Source organism: Pteronotus mesoamericanus, unplaced genomic scaffold (genome assembly GCF_021234165.1).
Source record: "Pteronotus mesoamericanus isolate MK-2021 breed Mesoamerican mustached bat unplaced genomic scaffold, CSHL_Meso_final scaffold_21, whole genome shotgun sequence".
Taxonomy (NCBI): Eukaryota; Metazoa; Chordata; class Mammalia; order Chiroptera; family Mormoopidae; genus Pteronotus; species Pteronotus mesoamericanus.
In genome coordinates, this window is record NW_026555310.1 from 340,330 (window position 1) to 359,639 (window position 19,310).

The 19,310-nt window shown below is 33.9% G+C and overlaps 2 protein-coding genes across 2 annotated transcripts; one reads left to right on the forward strand and one right to left on the reverse strand.

Annotated features, from left to right (window-relative positions):
* The first annotated feature begins 3,206 nt into the window (after positions 1-3,206).
* Positions 3,207-4,145, forward strand: LOC129084517 (olfactory receptor 6C2-like). The gene has a single exon (XM_054590713.1). It carries the CDS (start codon positions 3,207-3,209, stop codon positions 4,143-4,145), a length of 939 nt encoding a protein of 312 aa, XP_054446688.1.
* Positions 4,146-13,344: 9,199 nt separating this feature from the next.
* LOC129084518 (olfactory receptor 6C75-like) lies at positions 13,345-14,283 on the reverse strand. Its single transcript, XM_054590714.1, has one exon. It carries the CDS (start codon positions 14,281-14,283, stop codon positions 13,345-13,347), a length of 939 nt encoding a protein of 312 aa, XP_054446689.1.
* Between the last annotated feature and the right edge of the window lie 5,027 nt (positions 14,284-19,310).

A 19,310-nucleotide genomic window follows, 5' to 3' on the forward strand; every position in this document is an offset into this window, starting at 1 on the left:
TTTTATTTAATTATTTTAATTAATCTATTGTTAATATTTATTTCATTTATTGTTACTTCTGTGATGCTCACATTTTTTAAAGTGCTCCCAGCTCATCCTAAAACATTATACCAAGGTCAGTTTTTCATTCCTTTAATGGGGTTTGTAAACTCTGGAAGATGTACTATGGGAAATGGGCAGATGGTGGGTATAGAGTATCTCCCACTTCTGAAGAAAAGGAGTATTTTAAAGCAATCAAGGGAAAACTTCACATAGCCAGTTAATTGAAATTTCTAAAAGAAAATTGTTTCCAAATTATTGATGGCTTTGAATAAGCATTGGAGTGTGAAGTTATTTCAGCAGATGTTAATGTAGCTAGTTGGTGTTGTTTGAGGATCAATCAAAGAGCATCTGTTGGTTCAAATCCAGAATTAATCTCTGGTATGAATATGTTTCTGAAAGGGGGTATTGAAGAAGCATGAATGGAAATCATAAAAGGAAAGCCACTTCTTTGCCAAATTGTAATTAAAGTCAATTAAAAAGTTTTGCCTTAATGCAGGTATAACATATATGCTGAGTACATAGGTTATGATGTGAATTGAAAGCCATTCAGAACATTTCCTCTTAAGTATAAGCCAACAAGAATGCCCTAAATTAGAGTCAGGAGTATGGCAAAATGAAAAGATGTCAGAATGGTTTTAAAATTTAGTGCGCAAAATAAGCAATATACCTTGATCTAGGTGTGAGGGTAAATATTATCTTGAATTAATTCTATATCTCAGCATTCTTCTACTCTGTGGTTATTACATTAAACAAGATAAAAATTCTATTTCCAACAATTTTTTTACATCCTATATTAAGCATAGAGTGTGACAAAACATATAAAAAGGTCTTAATGTGGTTTGGAAGATTTGAAAAGACTCCTCCAAAGAGTCTTAAGTGAAAAAATAGAGGAAGCAGTCACTAAGAGCTAGGTGTAGGTCAGGTGGAGTAAGGGGGAGGAAAAAACACAAATAATTAGATGAAAATATTTTTGCAGAGGGGTAACCCATGTAATATGGCTACTATAATACTTGTTTCTCACTATGGTAGGCTTAGGTTTTTAAAGCCACTCTTCACAATTCCACCACTGCTGCACAAAAAAAACCTCTCCCTTGTCAGAATCAGGGAGACAGCAAAATCAAGTAAAAGTACCTGCGATACCAATAAAATTTCAAGATAATGCTAAAGTATGAAACAATAAAGCTTGATATCAATTGTTAATATAGGGCAATAATTGTTGGCTTTTGGTTTTAGTACAGTAAACAAGGAGAAGGTAAAGATGAATAGAGATGAAGATGAAGCATTCCACTTTGAACAAGTTAACTTGGAGTGTGAAATTGCTAAGTGCAAACGACTAACTTTTCAAGAGAACATATTAAAAAAGGTACATTTTGAAATAATCACATTTTAAATAGTAAATCAAAGTCACAGGATTTAATCAATCCCCTGGGAAAACACATAGAAAAGCAGAGAATAGGATTTAGAGATGAAATGTTAAGAAATATCAATGTTATACAGATGGGTAAGGGAATATGTACATGTAAAGGGGAAATCAGAAAGGAAAAACAAAAACCAAGAGTGTGGATATGGTACAATGTGTCTAGAACAGCAATTTTCAACTGCTCTGCCACAAGAATTTTTAAAACATGCAATACCTGACTATTTAGTCAGGAGCACTGACCTCTTTTCCCTTAGATTGTCAAATAAAAAAAATGACAACAGTCCACGCAACCATAGCTGTCTGGTGTGAATGAATCAAAACTGTACCTTTCTTTTGGTCAAATTTGCAAAAAATATATATTTTTGGTGTGCCATAGAATTTTAGTAATTAGTTTATATGTGCCATGAAATGAAAAAGGTTGAAAATTGCTCATCTAGAACATCATAAAAAGAAAGAAATAATTGGCAGTGCCAAATGCAACAAAAAGTACAAATAAAATGGCTACATTTCATTGAAAGTTAAAGAAATAACAGTTAGACTTGCCAAGACTCGTTTCAGTGAAGTGGTGTGTTCAGAAGCCATATATATCATAAACACTTGAAGAATAGTTTGGAAGTCAGGAACTAGAGAAAATTATTGGAAGCTAAGGGTGGGAGCCAGATTGGAGATTGTGTTTAATCCTTATAGAATGTATTATAATATCAGTGGTAATAAGGAATATAAACATTTCTGTCAAATACCAGATTGAATTATAAAACATTAAGGGTCATATTCTTGAGCTGTGTACAGACATTTCCTCATTTATTTGTGAATTTGTTGTGTATCAAAATGCTCTCAGTGTTCTGCATTAAAGTGAACAATCAGCGAAAAGCAAAAGGAAGGCATAAACAATTTGAGAAAGTCATGGGAAAGGTCTAGGAAAGGGTTTTTTAAATATGAGAAATGTCCTTTGTAGATTAAATTTAGGTTTGATCATGACAGAGGAACAGAGTCCTCAATGCTTTGGCAGATTAATATAGAAACAACTTGTGTCATAACCACACCTCATGTGTTTACAATTTATTCAGGGGGGGAAAAAACTTCAAGTACATAATGAAACTGAGTAAACTTTTGGTTAGGGATAGGGGAAAAATTCTTAGTAAAAAAGTATACCCTAAATTTGATAATTTCATTACTCTCAGGGAACAAGTGTGCTATGAGCAAATCCTTTCCAAAGACTAATTAAAGAAGTATATATTTAAAAACTCCTAGAAAAATTATGTTTTACTTGGAGTATATTATTTAAAGAATCCCTAAAAATTTACTGTTTTTTCAAATACAGGTCATCACATTTAGTTGGCTATACAATCAAATTGGTTATATTTGTATTTATTTTTGATGAGATAAATTAGAATAGAAACCTTAGAGAACAGGGCATCTAAGGATTAGGTTTTCATTGAACTTCTGTTTCAGATATGTGTGTGTGTGTGTGTGTGTGTACAGTTGACTGCAATATAAAATGTAGACCTTACCACATGTTGTACTAAAAATGTTTGAAAGTCAGGTTTCTAATTTATCAAATGATATGTCAGCATGCTGAGAGCATGAATTATTTAAAAATATTATCAAAGAAAGCCAATCTATGTAAAATACATTGCTTGGCTTTTCTAAACAAAATCCATTGTAAAACATTTTTCCCACTTTCTTCTCAGATCTTATCTTCCTCAGTTTTACATGCAAAATGGACAGAAGTTAGGAGTTAGAAATGAGAAACCATACATCACTAACCAGATTCATCCTATTGGGATTGACAGATGACCCACAACTGCAGATTCTGATTTTTTTATTTCTACTTATCACCTACGTGCTGAGTATAACTGGAAATCTGGTCATCATCATCCTCACATTAGTGGATTCTCACCTTAAAACTGCGATGTACTTTTTTCTCCAAAATTTTTCCTTCTTAGAAATCTCATTTACTTCTGCCTGTGTTCCCAGATTCTTGTACAGTATATCAACAGGTGACAGGACTATTACCTATAACGCTTGTGCATGCCAGTTGTTTTTTACAGATGTTTTTGGAGTAACAGAATTTTTTCTCCTGGCCATCATGTCCTATGATCGATACATAGCCATATGCAAACCCCTGCATTACATGACCATCATGAACCACAGGGTCTGCAAAAAGCTTATCTTCTGCTGTTGGATGACCACATTGTTAATCATAGTCCCACCACTTAGCTTGGGACTGGACCTGGAATTCTGTGACTCTAATGCCATTGACCACTTTTTCTGTGATGCTAATCCTATAGTGAAGATTTCATGTTCAGATACATGGTTCATAGAGCAGATGGTTATTGTGTGTTCTGTGTTGACTTTCATCATGACTCTTATGTGTGTGGTTTCATCCTACATAAATATAATCAGAACAATTCTAAGATTTCCCTCTGTCCAGCAAAAGACAAAAGCCTTTTCCACCTGTTCTTCCCACATTATTGTGGTTTCTATCACCTATGGCAGCTGCATCTTTGTTTATATCAAACCTTCAGCAAAAGAAGAAATGGCCATTAATAAGGGAGTATCAATACTCACTACTTCTGTTTCCCCCATGTTAAACCCATTTATTTATACTCTGAGGAACAAACAAGTGAAACAAGCCTTTAACGACTTAGTCAAAAGAATAATATTGCTTTCAAAGAACTAAGGAAGTGTTCAAGTCAGGATCTCTAAGCAGTTTTCCTGTTTTTACCCTATTCTGTCTCTTCCTGATCTAGACTTGGCCTAATGTTCAGTAATGACCCTGATCAAGTCACCCTTGCATTTTCTTATAAACCAACCTCTTTGAGAATAATTTTTATTAAGAAAAATGAGAATAGTTATTTCAGGAAATCTAAGCATGACCTTACTCTCAACCTTTATTTACCAATGCTGAAAAAAATTAGAAAGTTTATCATAAAATATTGGTGCAATAGTGCACATTACTTTTTCAAGACAAAACTACTCAAATAAGTAGAGAAATAATATTAAAGGGAACAAATACCATTTGTAAGTGTAACAAAGAAAAAATTTCAAAATCCCAAAGTGTATTTTAAAACAAAGAATAAGTAAAAAGATTAAGGATTTAAGAAAAAAGCATTTGCTAAGAAACTTTAAAATCACAAAATCACATATTTTCTTGAATAGATCCAATCCAGTATAAAAGTTATCTAAAAATTGCCAAAGTGATGTGAATTAAATTAAAATGAAAAGAGTAATGCACTGGTAATTCCTGGTAAAGACATAAAACCTGCATTGAAATTACATAAAATAGCTACTGATGTATCAATTGCAATGTAAAAACTTGAATGTAGAAAATGTATTTATTCTTCTCATTTTATTTTTTAATTAAATTTATTGGGGTGACATTGGTTAATAAGATTATATAGGTTTCAAGTATACATTTCTATAATACATGATGTGCATATTGCATTGTGTGTCTACCATCCAAAGTCAAATAAGTCAAATATTTCATCACCATATATTTGACACCCTTTACTCTTTAAAAATCCCCCATTTCCTTCCTTCCTGTAACCACCATACTATTGCCTGTGCAGGAGTTTGTTTTTCTTGTTGTTCTTTTGTTGCTTTCAGTTTTATATGCTACGTATGAGTGAGATCATATGGTTCTTAACTTTTCCTGTCTTATTTTGCTTAGCATGATATTTTCAAGAACAGTCCATGTTGTTCCAAATGTCAGTACTTCATCTTTCTTATGGCTGAGTAATATGCCAGTGTATCTATGCACTACCTCTTCTTTATTTTTTTTGTTATTTCTTTTTAAAAAACTTCATTTCTTTTTTCCCTAAGTACTGCCAGTATACAATAGCATATTCCTCTTGGGTGTACCACATGGCCATTCGACATTCACAATGCTTACGATGCGATCACCCCACACATCTGTTCCTTAGAAACTTGTACCTCTTGCCCCACTCCAAAACAAAACAAAACAAAACAAAACAAAACAAAACAAAACAAAACGAGCGCGAACATGTATAACATCATCATCGCAGTGATTATCATTTCTATCACTGCTTGTCGTTCAGAGTTGTTTCGGGGCAGCAGCAGGCGAAGGAACAAAGCGACCCTTCGCTGTGGAGTTTCTCCGCCCTCCCGAGCACAGAGGACCGCATCGTTCCGCGGAGGTGTCCGAATGGGCCGGGAACCGGTCGTGGCCAGGGGCGGCCGGCCCGTGTGCGATTTCTGGGTCCGCCCATTGGCCCTTGGGCACCGGAGGAGTCAGTCCTTTGGCGCAGCAAAGGTTCTGGTCCTGGGGGTGTTTGGACCAAAGAGGAAGGAAGAGAGGAGACCGACGATTTGGTTTCCGAAGAAAACCCCCTTCTCCTCACTGCCATGACTCCAGACGAGGCCGTACTTCGATCCTACGCCCTGCGTTCCCGCCAGGCCGTCGTTACCTCTTCTTTATTCAATGATCTATTGAAGGACACTTTGTTTCCACGTGTTGTTCACCATGAATAATACTTCAGTGAACATAGGAGTACATATATCTTTGTGAATAAATGTTTTCGAAATTTTTTAGGTATGTATAAGAGAGGTTGTTATGTCATATAGTAACTCTACTCTTAATTTTTTGAGGAAACTTTTTACTGCATTCCATGGTGGCTGTACCAGTTTATATTTCCATCAACAGTGAAAGAGGGTTCCTTTTTCTCCACAACCTCTCCAACACTTGCTGTTACTTGTTGGTAACAGCCATTCTAACAGAGGTGAGGTGTTATATCACAGTAGTTTTGATTTACATTTTCCATAATAGCTAGTGAAGTTGAGCATCTTTTCATATATCTGCTGGACATTTGTATGTCTTCTTGGATGAAGTGTCTGTTCAGGTACTCTGCCCATTTTTTTTAATTTGGATCATTTTTATGTTTGGTGTTGAGTTTGAGTCTTTAATATATTTTGGATATTAACCTCTTGTCAGATCTGTTGTTTCAGATATAAGATATATCTTATATCTTCTCCTATTCAGTTGGTTGTCTTTGTTTTGTGGCCGTTTCTTTTGCTGTGCAGAAGGTTTTTAGTTTGATATAGTCCCATTCATTTATTTTTGTTTTTACTTCCCTTGCGTTTGGGGTAAAATTCATAAAATTCTAAGACCAAGGTCCATAAGTTTAGTACCTTTGTTTTTTTCTATGTAAATTTATTGTTTCAGATCTTATATTTAGTCCTATGTTCCATTTTGAATCAGTTTTTGCATAGGGGACAAACTATAGTCTAGTTTTATTCTTCTGCATGTGGCTGTCTAATTTTCCCAGCACCATTTGTTGAAGAGCCTTTCTTTTCACTATAGTATGTTTTTGGCTCCTTTGACAAAAATTATTTGCCCCTATACATGGGTTTTATTTCTGGGCTCTCAGTTCTGTTCCGCTGGTCTGTGTGTCTGTTTTTCTGCCAATACCATGTTATTTTAATTATTGTCACTTTGTAGTCTAATTTGAAGTCAGGGAATGTGATGCCTCTGGCTTTGCTACTTTTTTCTCAGGATGGCATTAGTTATTTGGGGTCTTTTGCGGTTGCATAAAACTCTGATGATTTTTTTGTTCTATTTATTTTAAAAGATGTCTTTGGGAATTTGATGGGGGGTTGTTTTAAATTTGTATATTGCTTTGAGTAATATGGACATTTTAACTATGTTGATTCTTCCAGTCCATGAACATGAACTATCTTTGCATTTCATTGTATCTTTTTCAATCTTTTAAAATAATGCTTTGTAGTTTTTAGAATCAGTCCTTCATATTCTTTGTTAAGTTTATTCCTAGGTATTTTATTCTTTTTTGTTGCAATTGCAAAAGGAATTCTTTTCTGAAATTTTATTGTTAATAGGTAGGAATGCAGTGGGTTTTTCATACATTGATTTTTGTATCCTGCAACTTTACTGCAGCTGTTTCTGTTTCTAGTGGTTTTTTTGTGGAGTCTTTAGGGTTTTCTATATAAAGAATGGTGTCATCTGCAAAAAGTGACACTTTTATTTCTTCATTTCCAATTTGAATATCTTTTATTTCTTTCTCTTGCTTGATTGCTTTGGCTAGCACTTCTAGTACTATGTTGAATAAGAATGATGTGAGTGAATCTCCACCCTGTTGTCCATATACATGGGTCCTTTATACATGTTCCTTGACTAGACCCTTCCTCTTCTTTCCAGGGTGCTGGGCAGGGCAGAGGAGAGCAATGGGGGAAAAATTGGGGTGATTGTAATTGAACAACAATAAAAAAATAAATAAACAATTTAAAAAACTGTCAGAATTTCATGGCATGTGAATAAACTGTGAATACTACTAAACAATGTAAAGTAACACACTATTGATTTTAACAACAACAAACAACAACAACAAACAACAGCAACAACAATGTGGTGAGAGTAGATATTCTTGTGTTGAACCTGATCTTAGGGGAAAAGCTTTCAGTATGATATTAACTGAGGGTTTGTCAGAGCTGGCCTTAATTATGCTGAGATACTTCCCTGCATTCTCATTTTATTGACTGTTTTAATCATAAATAACATTGTATCATTGTTTTGGAATTAGGATAATGCTGGCCTTGTAAAATGTATTTGGGAGGCTTCCCTCCTCTTGAATTTTATAAGACAGTTTGAGAAGAAGAGGTGTTAGTCATTCTCAGAATGTTTGGTAAAATTGACCTGTGAATCCATCCATTCCATGGCTTTTGTGTTTTGGGATTTTTTTTGATTAATGCTTCAATTTCACTAGGTATAACATGCCTGTTCAGATTCTCTTATTCTTCCTGATTTAGTTTTGGGAGATTGCATATTTCTAGGAATTTATCCATTTTGTCCAGGTTGTGCTGTTTTTTTGGCATATAGTTGTTCATAATGTTTTCTTACAATGTTTTGTATTTCTTTGGTGTCAGTTGTTATTTCTCCTGTTTCATTCCTGATTTTATTTATTTGGGTCCTCTCTTTTTCTTTAAAAAATTTTTTATTGTTGTTCAATTACAGGTTTCCCCATTTTTCCCCCTGTTGCTTTCCCCTGCCCTGTCCACCCCCCATCTTCCACATTAAATTCCACCTCCCCTTGTTGTCCTCATCCATAGGTACTTTGTAGATGTTTCTTGACTTAACCCTTCCCCTCCTTTCCTCTGTTATCTCTCTTCTCCCTCCTGTCTGATCCTTGTTAGATTGTTCTTTAGTTCCATGTCTCTGGTTATTTTGCTGCTTTGTTTGTTTTGTTGATGAGGCTCCACTTATAGGTGAGATCATATAGTATTTGTCTTTCACTGACTGGCTTATTTCACTTAGTGTAATACTCTCTAGTTCCATCCATGCTGTCATGAAGGGTAGGAGTTCCTTCTTTCTTTCAGTTGCATACTATTCCATTGTGTAAATGTACCAGAGTTTTTTGATCCACTCATTTACTTATGGCTATTTGTTTATGACTTAGTTAGGCTTTTCCAGCACTTGGTTATTAAATAATGCTGCTGTGAACATAGGGGTGCATAAGTTCTTTTGAATTGGTGGTTCAGGATTCTTAGGGTATAATCCCAGCAGTAGGTACACTGGATCAAAAGGCAGTTCCCTTGTTAGTCTTTTGAGGAAATTCCATATTGTTTTCCACAGTGGATGCACCAGTCTGCAATACTAAATTGAATAAGATTTATATCATAAACCATGTATATATATAAAAGCATAATGTAATGCATTTAAATACATTATTAATGCTATGTTAATAATGTTAATTATTGTAATTGGATAACACATTATAAAACTATAAGATTAATTTTAAAATAATATTACCAGTATAAGAAAATGTAAGCAAGTGGAAATGGAAACATTAATAAAAGCAATAGAAGAGGAAAAAAAGAAATAAATGGCCTTGTAATCTGGATCTTTAACTTTGATGAGTAAAACCTGCCTCCAGGAATTTTTCTTGATGTCAATCATTTGCTGATCTATGACAGAGCCTCCTCATGTGAGTCCATTAAAGCACCAGAGGGCTCTGCATGAATTTCTCCAAATCTTAGGGAGCTTGATAGAGAGAAGTTCTCCAACTTTAGTTTCAATCAGACAAAAGCACTGGGGCGGGTATCCTCATCCTATGGCTGCGTTCAACTCCAAACTTCTAAAATTTTTAGCTTCTCTGATTTTTTGATTTTGCCATAATCTATGCTACTAATCCATCAACTTAAACCTAGGAAGTATACATACTTTAGTAAGATTTAATCTTTGCTTTTTTCCCCCCATGTGGGAATTTCTATGTATCCCACTAATATGAGGGGTGTAGAGTTCAACTTATGAGTATCAAGTCCTCTGTGATTTCAATTTGTATAACTACCATTTCACCACTGATTTCTGACTTTTTTAACCCAAAGTGAAAATCACTTCCTATACAAGTCTGCTTTATCCTCCAGGTTCACAACTTGGTCACATATATAAATGGTATTCATGATATTATATTTCTAAACCATAATGTGGATGCTAATTGGTGTTATTTAATCACACATTTCCTCAACATGAGTTCTAAACAAATTGAGAAATAGAGGAATCAGGTGTCAACAGTTGCTTTATTCATGGTAGATGTAGGTTGAAGAATGTGGCTAAGATGAGAGAATATCCTTAAATTGGCCTGATTTATTTGTCATCTTAGAAGCAGAACATTTTAAAATGTATTTTATTGATTATGCTATTACAGCTGTCCCAATTTTTCCCCTTTGCTCACCTCCGCCTGGTACCTCCTTCCCTCCAGTAATGCCCCCACTTAGTTCATGTCCATGGGTCATGCATATAAGTTCTTTGGCATCTCCATTTCCTGTATTATTCTTGACAGCCTCCTGTCTATCTTGTACCTACCAATTATGCTTCTTAATCTCTGCACCTTTTTCCCCTTCTGCCTCCCAACTGATAACCCTCCAAATGATCTCCATATCTATGATTATGTTCCTGTTCTGGTTGTTTGCTTAGTTTGTTTTTTTAGATTCAGTTGTTGATAGTTGTAAATTTGTTGCCCTTTTAATGTTCATAGTTTTGATATTCTTCTTTTTCTTAAATGAGTCCCTTTAATATTTCACGTAATAATGGCTTGGTGATGATGAATTCCTTTAGCTTCACCTTGCCTGGGAAACACTTTATCTGCCCTTCCATTCTAAATGATAGTTTTGCTGGATAGAGTAGTCTCGGATGTAGGTTCTTGCCTTTCATCACTTTGAACACTTCTCACCAGTTCCTTCTTGCCTGCAAAGTGTCTTTTGAGAAATCAGCTGTTAGTCTTATGGGAACTTCTTTGTAGGTAGAACATTTTTGAAATCATTTGGAGAGTACATTCTGCCCTAGTGAGCTAACTCAGGGGCAAATACTCAGTTATGAGCAGTGATTTTTATCCCAATCACAACAAGCAGGTAATGTAGGTTTTTAAACCATTCTTGAATGAGAATTTTTAAACATTCACAAAAGGAGTCATAATACTATAATTATCAGACATGTATTCATTGTCCAGGTTCCACAATTATAAACACACTAGAATAATTTTTCTCTATCATCTCAGTCTTCTGCTTTTTGGCTGGCATTTCACTTAATAGAATTTCACCCATAAATTCATTGCATTTCACTCACAAGTTTATCAGTAGGTATGTCAATAGGAAAGGTTTCTTTTACCTACCATCATGCCATTATCCCACATATTCAGTGTGTATTCAGATTTTTCCAGTTCACATTAAGATTTTTTCTCACACTTAAGGTGTTAGAATTAAAATCCAAACAAAATTCACACATCACATTTGATTGTTATGCTACTTACAATTTTTTATTTTTAGATTTTATTTATTTTGTTTTTAGAGAGAGGGAAACGAGGGAGAAAGAGAAGGAGAGAAACATCAGTGTGTGGCTGCCTTTTGCACGCACCCTACCGGGGACCTTGCCTGCAACCCAGGCATGTGCCCTAACTGGGAATTGAACCAGCGACCCTTTGGTTTGCAGGCTGGCACTCAGTCCACTGAACTCCATCAGCCAGGGCACAACTTTTATTTTTGTATTTCCTTACAGTCCTTTTATTATTTTTCTTGTATGAATAGTTAGAGAAATAAGGTCATTTTCCTCATGGTATCACTTGTTACTCTATCACCGATTTTCTTTTACATGTTAATTAGATTTAATTATTGATTAGATTATAGATTCATATTTTTAGCAAAGATAGATGACAGATGTGACTGTATACTTTCTATTGCATCACATCAGGAGCCTCATCATGTCTGCTTGACCTACTTAGTAATGATTGATCAATTAATTTCCTTTTATAATGCTATATATACACTCATGGACTTCTATATATTTGATAGTTTTCAATCAATTGCAGTCATTATTATACTTTTATGTTCAAATTGTCTCATTTTAGACCAGTAGGTAGGATCCAGATTGGTTCCTGTGTCCTCGTGATATTTTTTGCCTCCTATTTTTCTGTAACAATGAAATGTTCAGGCTTAGTTTGTATGCTTCCTACCCCTAACATGGAAACAACTCTTTCTCCTAGAAGCCCTGGTTCCTCTCAGTGGGAAGTAGTATTAGAAACTGTACCCTGCTTCCTGAATTGCTTACAATCTAACATGAATAATGGGCCACAATCAGTGCCAAAAATTTACACCGTTTAATCCTACAGGTTTAGTTTCTGTCCTTTCTTTTCCATATCACTTTTATTTAAGGTATAGCCATACTTTACATAAAAATTAACTTGGTTAAAAAAAAATATCCTGATTCCACTGACTTTTCTGAATATTTAGCTTGTATAGCTATCATTACCAGTTACATCACCAAAGGCTCAATTAACTAGGCTAGAATATAAAAGTGAAATTTAGCATTATATGGCAAAATAGTTATTACATTGAATTAAGGGATTTTTTTAGATAGAGAAAATAACTTTAATCAGGATGGAGGAGGTAGAATATAGGCTTTGAAGACAATGAAATAATTTTTTACATTATAATTTATTTCATTAACATAGTCATGATTTCTTTCAGAAATTCAAAATTTTCATAGACACAGAGAACAGTATATTTATTACTAGAGGGAAAGGGGGTGGGAGGAGGCAGAAGAGGGTAAAGGGAGGATAAATGGGATGGAAGGAGACTTTGTGTGTGGTGAACACACAATACAATATACAGTTGATGTAGAATTGTACACATGATAACTACATCATTTTACTAATCAATGTCACTCCAATAAATTCAATAAAAAAGGAGTTCAAAATTTTATAATTTTATTTAAAAATATATTCAGTTAGGGTAATATAGACTTTGATTTCTATTTTTCCTATTCATCACATACACAAGGATTAAAATTTATCTTACTGAATGAAAAAGTGTTTTGTAAAATAAGCTATTATAAATTATATCTTACTTTGACTTCATAATTTGTGCAATGTGCTCACACCTTAAAAGTGACACTTAGGAAACATAATATTCCCAAGAACATAATACTATATCTATTAAAATTAAACTATGATCATTATCTATTATCTATTATCATTACCATTAAACTATTTCCTTGTCTTTTTGTCACAAATGACTTCGTGATTTCTTTCAAAAACTTTTCTCTTGTCCTAAAAATATAATTCTAGCTACAAAAATTCCAAACTCTGTAAAGTCTTCTAATATGCAAGCTCATACAGAGCTTTATTGAAAACATTTGTTTTATAAAATATGATCTAAGAAAAATATCACATTTAACATTTTGCATTTCTTACACTGATAAAGGTGTGCAGAATCAAGTTTCTAACCAGAAATAATAGCATGGAAAGAGACCCAAAGTGATCTGAAATTGCTAATATAATCTGAAACCATGTACAGGGAAAGACAAAGTAAACCAAGAGAAAAAGGGCATTATTTCCTTTATGCTTTTCAATATATTCTCATTGGTTTGAAGCAAATAAAACTTTCTGGACCATTTCCTTAAAGGCCTGTTTCACTTGCTGGTTCCTTAGGGTATAAATGAAGGGATTCAATAAGGGGGCAACTGAGGTATTGAGTACAGCTACTCCTTTGCTTAAAGTCACTCTATCATTTGCTGATGGTTTGATGTACATGAATATACAGCTACCATAAGAAATGGAAACTACAATCATGTGGGAAGAACAGGTAGAAAAGGCTTTGGTCTTTTGCTGAGCAGAAGGGAATTTGAGAATTGTCTTGATGATGTAGCCATAGGAAAGAATCACTAACATCAAGGTGACCATTAGTGTCACCACGGCCAAGAAGAAAGACGTTAGCTCTAGGAAATGTGTATCTGAACAAGAGATCTGCAGTATGGGAGAAGAATCACAAATAAAATGATCAATGACATTGGAAGCACAGAATTCCAACTTGAGTACCAAGATCATTGGAGGGAAGATAATCACGAATCCAGTTACCCAAGAGCTGAGTACAAGTTGGTAGCAAACTCTGTTACTCATGATGGTGGTATAATGCAGAGGTTTACATATAGCCACATAACGGTCATAGGACATAGCTGCGAGAAGGTAAAATTCTGTCACTCCCAAAAAGATAAAAAAAAATAACTGAGCCATACAACTCTCATAGGAAACAGTTCTGTCCTTATTCACTAGGCTCCCCAGGAATCTTGGAATACAAACAGTTGTGAATGAGATCTCTAAAAATGAGAAATTCCGTAGGAAGAAATACATCGGTGTCTTAAGGTGGGAATCTAGCAAAGTGAGGAGGATGATGGTTAAGTTTCCTGTCACACTCAAAATGTAGGTAAAAAATAGAAAGAGGAAAATTACAACTTGCAATTTAGGGTCATCTGTCAGACCCAAAAGAATAAACTCTGTTTGCATTGAATGGTTCCTCATTCTTCTCTTGTGGATTTTATCAAAACTAGACAAAGAGAGTTAAAAAAAAAAAAGAATGATTAGGATTAGCTGTTAGGGTTACTAAGAAAGAACAAAGAAGGAGAGAGAGGAACTAAGGTCCATTGACTGATCACCGACAACATGTCAGGTACTTTGTTTAGAGACCCCCAACAACCCTCTTTGGGTGGAGTATTACACAAAACCAAAATTCTCTCTACAAAATTAAGAAGGGTATATATATTTATTCAGGTTTAACTAATAAGATTGCGATTATGAATATTGATAACTTTCAAGAAAAAGAAAAATTTTAGAATATAAATAAAAATAAAAGGGATAAATCATTCTATAAATTCAAAAAACATACAAACTCTTGCAACCGCATTTTAAATAGCATTTGAAACTTCCTAAACACATTTTAGAAATCAGTAATACTGTAATTCCTATATCAAGAGTTTTTCTCCTCCTTCTCTTCCTTCAGAATATTTTGTTAGCCAGATTGTGGGCAGGTTGGACTATTTCCATGTGGAGTTTACCATTAATGTGATTCTTTTTTAAAAGTACATTTTATTGATTATGCTATTGAAGTTGTCCCAATTTTCCCCCTTTTGCCTCCCTCTGCCTAGCACCCCGCTTCCCTCCAGTGATCCCTTCCTCTTCATTCACGTCCATGGGTCATGCATGTAAGTTCTTTGGCTTCTCCATTGCCTAAACTGTTCTTAACATCCCCCTGTCTATGTTGTACCTACCCAATTATGCTTCTTAATTACCATTAACATGATTCTTAAGAGAAAAAAAGCAACTCAAAACACAAATAAGTAAAAAAAAAAAAATGCATCCTCTTCTTTAGAATCATCTTTAGCTGTGCAACTTTGGCCTGCTGGTGATGACTCTCTCTCTGAATATAGTCAACTCAGTATCTTCTATTTATTTTAATTTTTTAAAAAAATATTTTATTTATTGATTTCAGAGAGAGAGGAAGGGAGGGAGAGAAACATCGATTGTTGTTGCTGCAACCCAGGCATGTGCCCTGACCTGGAATTGAACTGGCAATCTTTTGGTTGATAGGTTGCCGCTCAATCTACTGAGCTACACCAACTAGGATTTCAGTTGCTTTTTAAAAGCTAACACACATCAAAAATTTTAACTGTTTTTGTGACTTATTACTTTTTCTTAGTTCCCATGTCAAAATTTCTGCCTGCTCAGAACAAATATGTATTGTTTCCTTAATAGTTTTCTCCTAGTTTGATTAAAAAATTTTTTGACGTAGTCTAGAGGGTTTGTCTATCACAGCGATTTTCAAAATCAACAGAGAATTTAAAGTAATTCATGATGTCTTCTGTATCTAAAGCTGCTTTGTGTTTATTGGTTACTAAATGAAAATAATATATTATTTTTCACATTTATTTTCTTGTAATCAGCATCTTCGTAATTCCAATATTTTTTTATAATTCCAATATTTTTATTAATGAATGAAAAAATATCTCTCTAGGAATATATAATCAGGCAAAAAGTAAGTGATAATTAAAACGTGGCACTATGATGGCCACAGAGTGAATATTTCTCTTTTTCTAGAGATCATTTCATTAATTTTATTTTCTCAACTTATCCATTGTTATATTAAATTTATATTTCTATACAAAAAGATGTAAAATGATTAACCAATTAACCACAGTAACCCTAATACATTTATTTAAAAATGGGCAAAGGACTTGAATAGAGATTTCTCCAAATAAGACACATGCATAGCCAATAAGATCATGAAAAGATATTCATCATTAGCTGTTTCAGAAATGCAATTCAAAATTCAGTGAGATACCACTTCACATCTACTAGAATGATATAATAAAAAAGTACAATAAGTATTGGGAAGAATGTGAAGAAATTGGAACCCTTGTGCATTGCTAGTGGAAATGCAAAATGAAGTCACCACTGTGGAAAACACTCTGTTAGTTTCTCAGAAAGTTAAACATTGAACTACCATAGGACTTAGGAATTCCACTGTTAAGTACATAGCCAAAGAATTAAAAGCAGGGCTCAATGTTCATAGCAGCATTATTTACAATAGGCAAAAAGTGGGAGCAACCCAAGTGTCCATTAACAGATGAATAGATTAAACAAAATGTGGCCTGTACATACTATTCAGTCATAAAAAGGAGTGAAATATTGATATATGTTTCAACATGATAGATCTTAAACACATTATACTTAGTGAGATAACACAAAACACAAAAGGACAAGTACTGTGTGGTTCCACTTTTAGAGGTACCTAGGATAGACATACTAATAGAAACAGAATGTGGAATAGGGGTTACCAGGACATGGGAGTTGAGGAAGGGAGAGTTGTCATAAAAAAAGTTCATGCTGGGGAAGATGAAAAAGTTTTGAATATAGTGATGATGGTTACACAACATGTACTTAATGTACTTAATTACCACTGAGTGAATGTACTTAATGCCACTGAGTTGTACACTGCCATGTGGTTCAAATGATAAGTATTCTGTATATTTAACCATAATAAAATATTTTTAAAGAGTGAAAAATAGAAAAAATAAACCACTTATAAATATCTGCCTTTGATTTCCACAAAATTATCTTAATTTATAATTAAAAATAAAAGATCCAAACTCTAAACCACTTGCCTTAGTCCCAGTATTTTCCTGTATCTTCTCGTAGGATGTAAAAAGGGAGAAAAAAGGAGGTAGTAATGGATTATGAATGCATTCAAAGTCTAGGCAATATTATTTCAATAAGAAATTTAAAGAAAATGACATTTAAGTTACATTTCAATGCAAAAAGATGGAATGTATTCTGTGCTTTTGTAAATTTTGTACTTTCTGCCTCACCATTTTATGTAAGTTTAAATTTAAAGCAAAGTTCTCAAGTTTGGTTCTATTCCAGATAAGATAAATCTCTAGCATTTACTGTGAATGCATCCAAATGATATTATATCTAGTATTAATACAAGTGAAATACATTCTTATATTCTTTAGATTTGGAAATGGAAATTAAAAAAATCCAGAATACCTTATAAAAGCATTATATCCTGTAAGTAGGGAGATAGTTCACTGTTGATTTCACATGCCAAAAATGTGAGTGTTCTTTTGTTGTTTAATTAATTACATACTCAAGGGATTTCATTGAGAAGGGAAAAGAAACAAAACAATACAAAAGAAAATGTTCCTCTGGGATTAATGATCAGAAGACACTAATGATATACAATAAAACCAACTTATATAGCATATTGTAATAGAATATAAAGGGTCACTATAAATAAGGAGAACTGAGGATTAAAAATCTATAGACAGTGAATAAGAGCAATCGGTGTGTCATGATCACATTTATGTTATTATTCAATAATCTACTTTAATATATTTCAGTTTAGAATTACAAAATTCCCTTAGAGTTAACTACATTAACAAAATTTTCCATTTAGAAAATCCTTAGCATGTGTTGTGACATTCTTCGAGCTAATTGATTTGTGGATCAATTACCTCAGAACATAACGTCCAGCACAAGCAGAGCAGTATCTCTAGACCCAATAGAAACATTACTGAATGAAATAAGATATGAAGTTATAAGAATTGTATCCAAGGAGATGAAATATAGGATACTTCTGTTAAAAAAGGATGGCAGTCAGACATTAGTAACTTTAAGGTTACTAATTATGTTAAATTTCTCTCAATTATGTTAAGAAATAAAAATATTTAATTGAAGAGTATCCTGTTGACCTATCACATATGAAAGAAATAAAAAACCTGTGAAGTATAAAAGAAATGCAGCATACTCTGACTAAAAACCTCAACATGGAGTAACAAAGGACTGAGAGATACAAGCAGTATTAATATAGTGCATTTGATATTTGTATTATAGAATTAGAAATCATATTTATAAAAATGTTAGTCAATAACTTTTAATCCTGTGTTTGGTTTCATATGCATTTTTCAATATTATCACCTTCATATGCATTTTTCAATATTATTACCAGGAAATGGCCCTCAATTTTCTCAAACCTGAAGATTATTATATTATTTTCAACTCATTTTTTTTTCTTTCAGTCTTCTCATTCTTTGCTTTTTCCCCAAGGTACTGAGATGGTCCCGTTTCATAACAGAGTAGGATCTCTGGTTTTATTTTCATGTAAGCAAAGTTATTTCAGAGTCTAGCTCTTTATCCTTTGAATTATCTCAAACTAGGAGTAAAACGTTTAAAATACAAAGATATATCTTTGACTTGTCTTTCCTGTATTAAACAAATTCAAAGCATTTCTAATGCATTGCTTAGGCAGAATGTTTCCTGAAATGGTTCAAGGAAAATTTTCTGGAAACTGAATATCAACTAGATTTTAGTCTTGACTGGGGTGGTTCGCCATGGACAGAACCCAGAATTCAGTCTTTTGGAATCTACAATAGGACTGGCTCCAGGTATTTTTTCCAGGATGTTAAATTCTGAGTCACTCAAGAGTGGCCCTATATCAGTAATCTCTCTCTTAGTTGGCATTTTATGTGACCCTCACTCAAGTCTAGTACTCTCACGATCTATCCTTATGTGTGTTATCTTGATTCTTTCAGGATATGTTAGCTCTTTTGGTGAATAAGTATTTTCTTTCTGTAGAAGGGAATATACTTCCCTAGGAAGGCAATGTTGAGACTTGATTCTAGGTATTATTACAGAAGCCACTATTTGAGGGAACATTTTAAGGAAATGCATCTTTCAGAGCATTTATTTGCCTCAGATGAGGACTTTACTTTTTTATTGTTGTTCTATTACAGTTGTCTCAATTTTGCCCTGTTGCTTTCCCCAGCCCCGCCCACCGCCTGCTCTCACAGTCTATCCCCACCCTGTTGTCCATGTCCATGGGTCATTTAAACCTGTTCCTTGACTAGTCCTTCCCCTTCTTTCTCCACTCATCCCTCTCCCCGCTTCCATCCGGTCACTGTCAGTGTGTTACTGGTTTCCATGCCTCTGCTTCTAATTTGCTTATTTGTTTGTTTTGTTCATTAGGTTCCTCTTAAGGTGAAATCATATGG

Excerpts from the sequence above, each read along its gene's own strand:
- LOC129084517 (XM_054590713.1), top strand. The coding sequence starts at position 3,207 with ATGAGAAACCATACATCACTAACCAGATTCATCCTATTGGGATTGACA.
- LOC129084518 (XM_054590714.1), bottom strand. The coding sequence starts at position 14,283 with ATGAGGAACCATTCAATGCAAACAGAGTTTATTCTTTTGGGTCTGACA.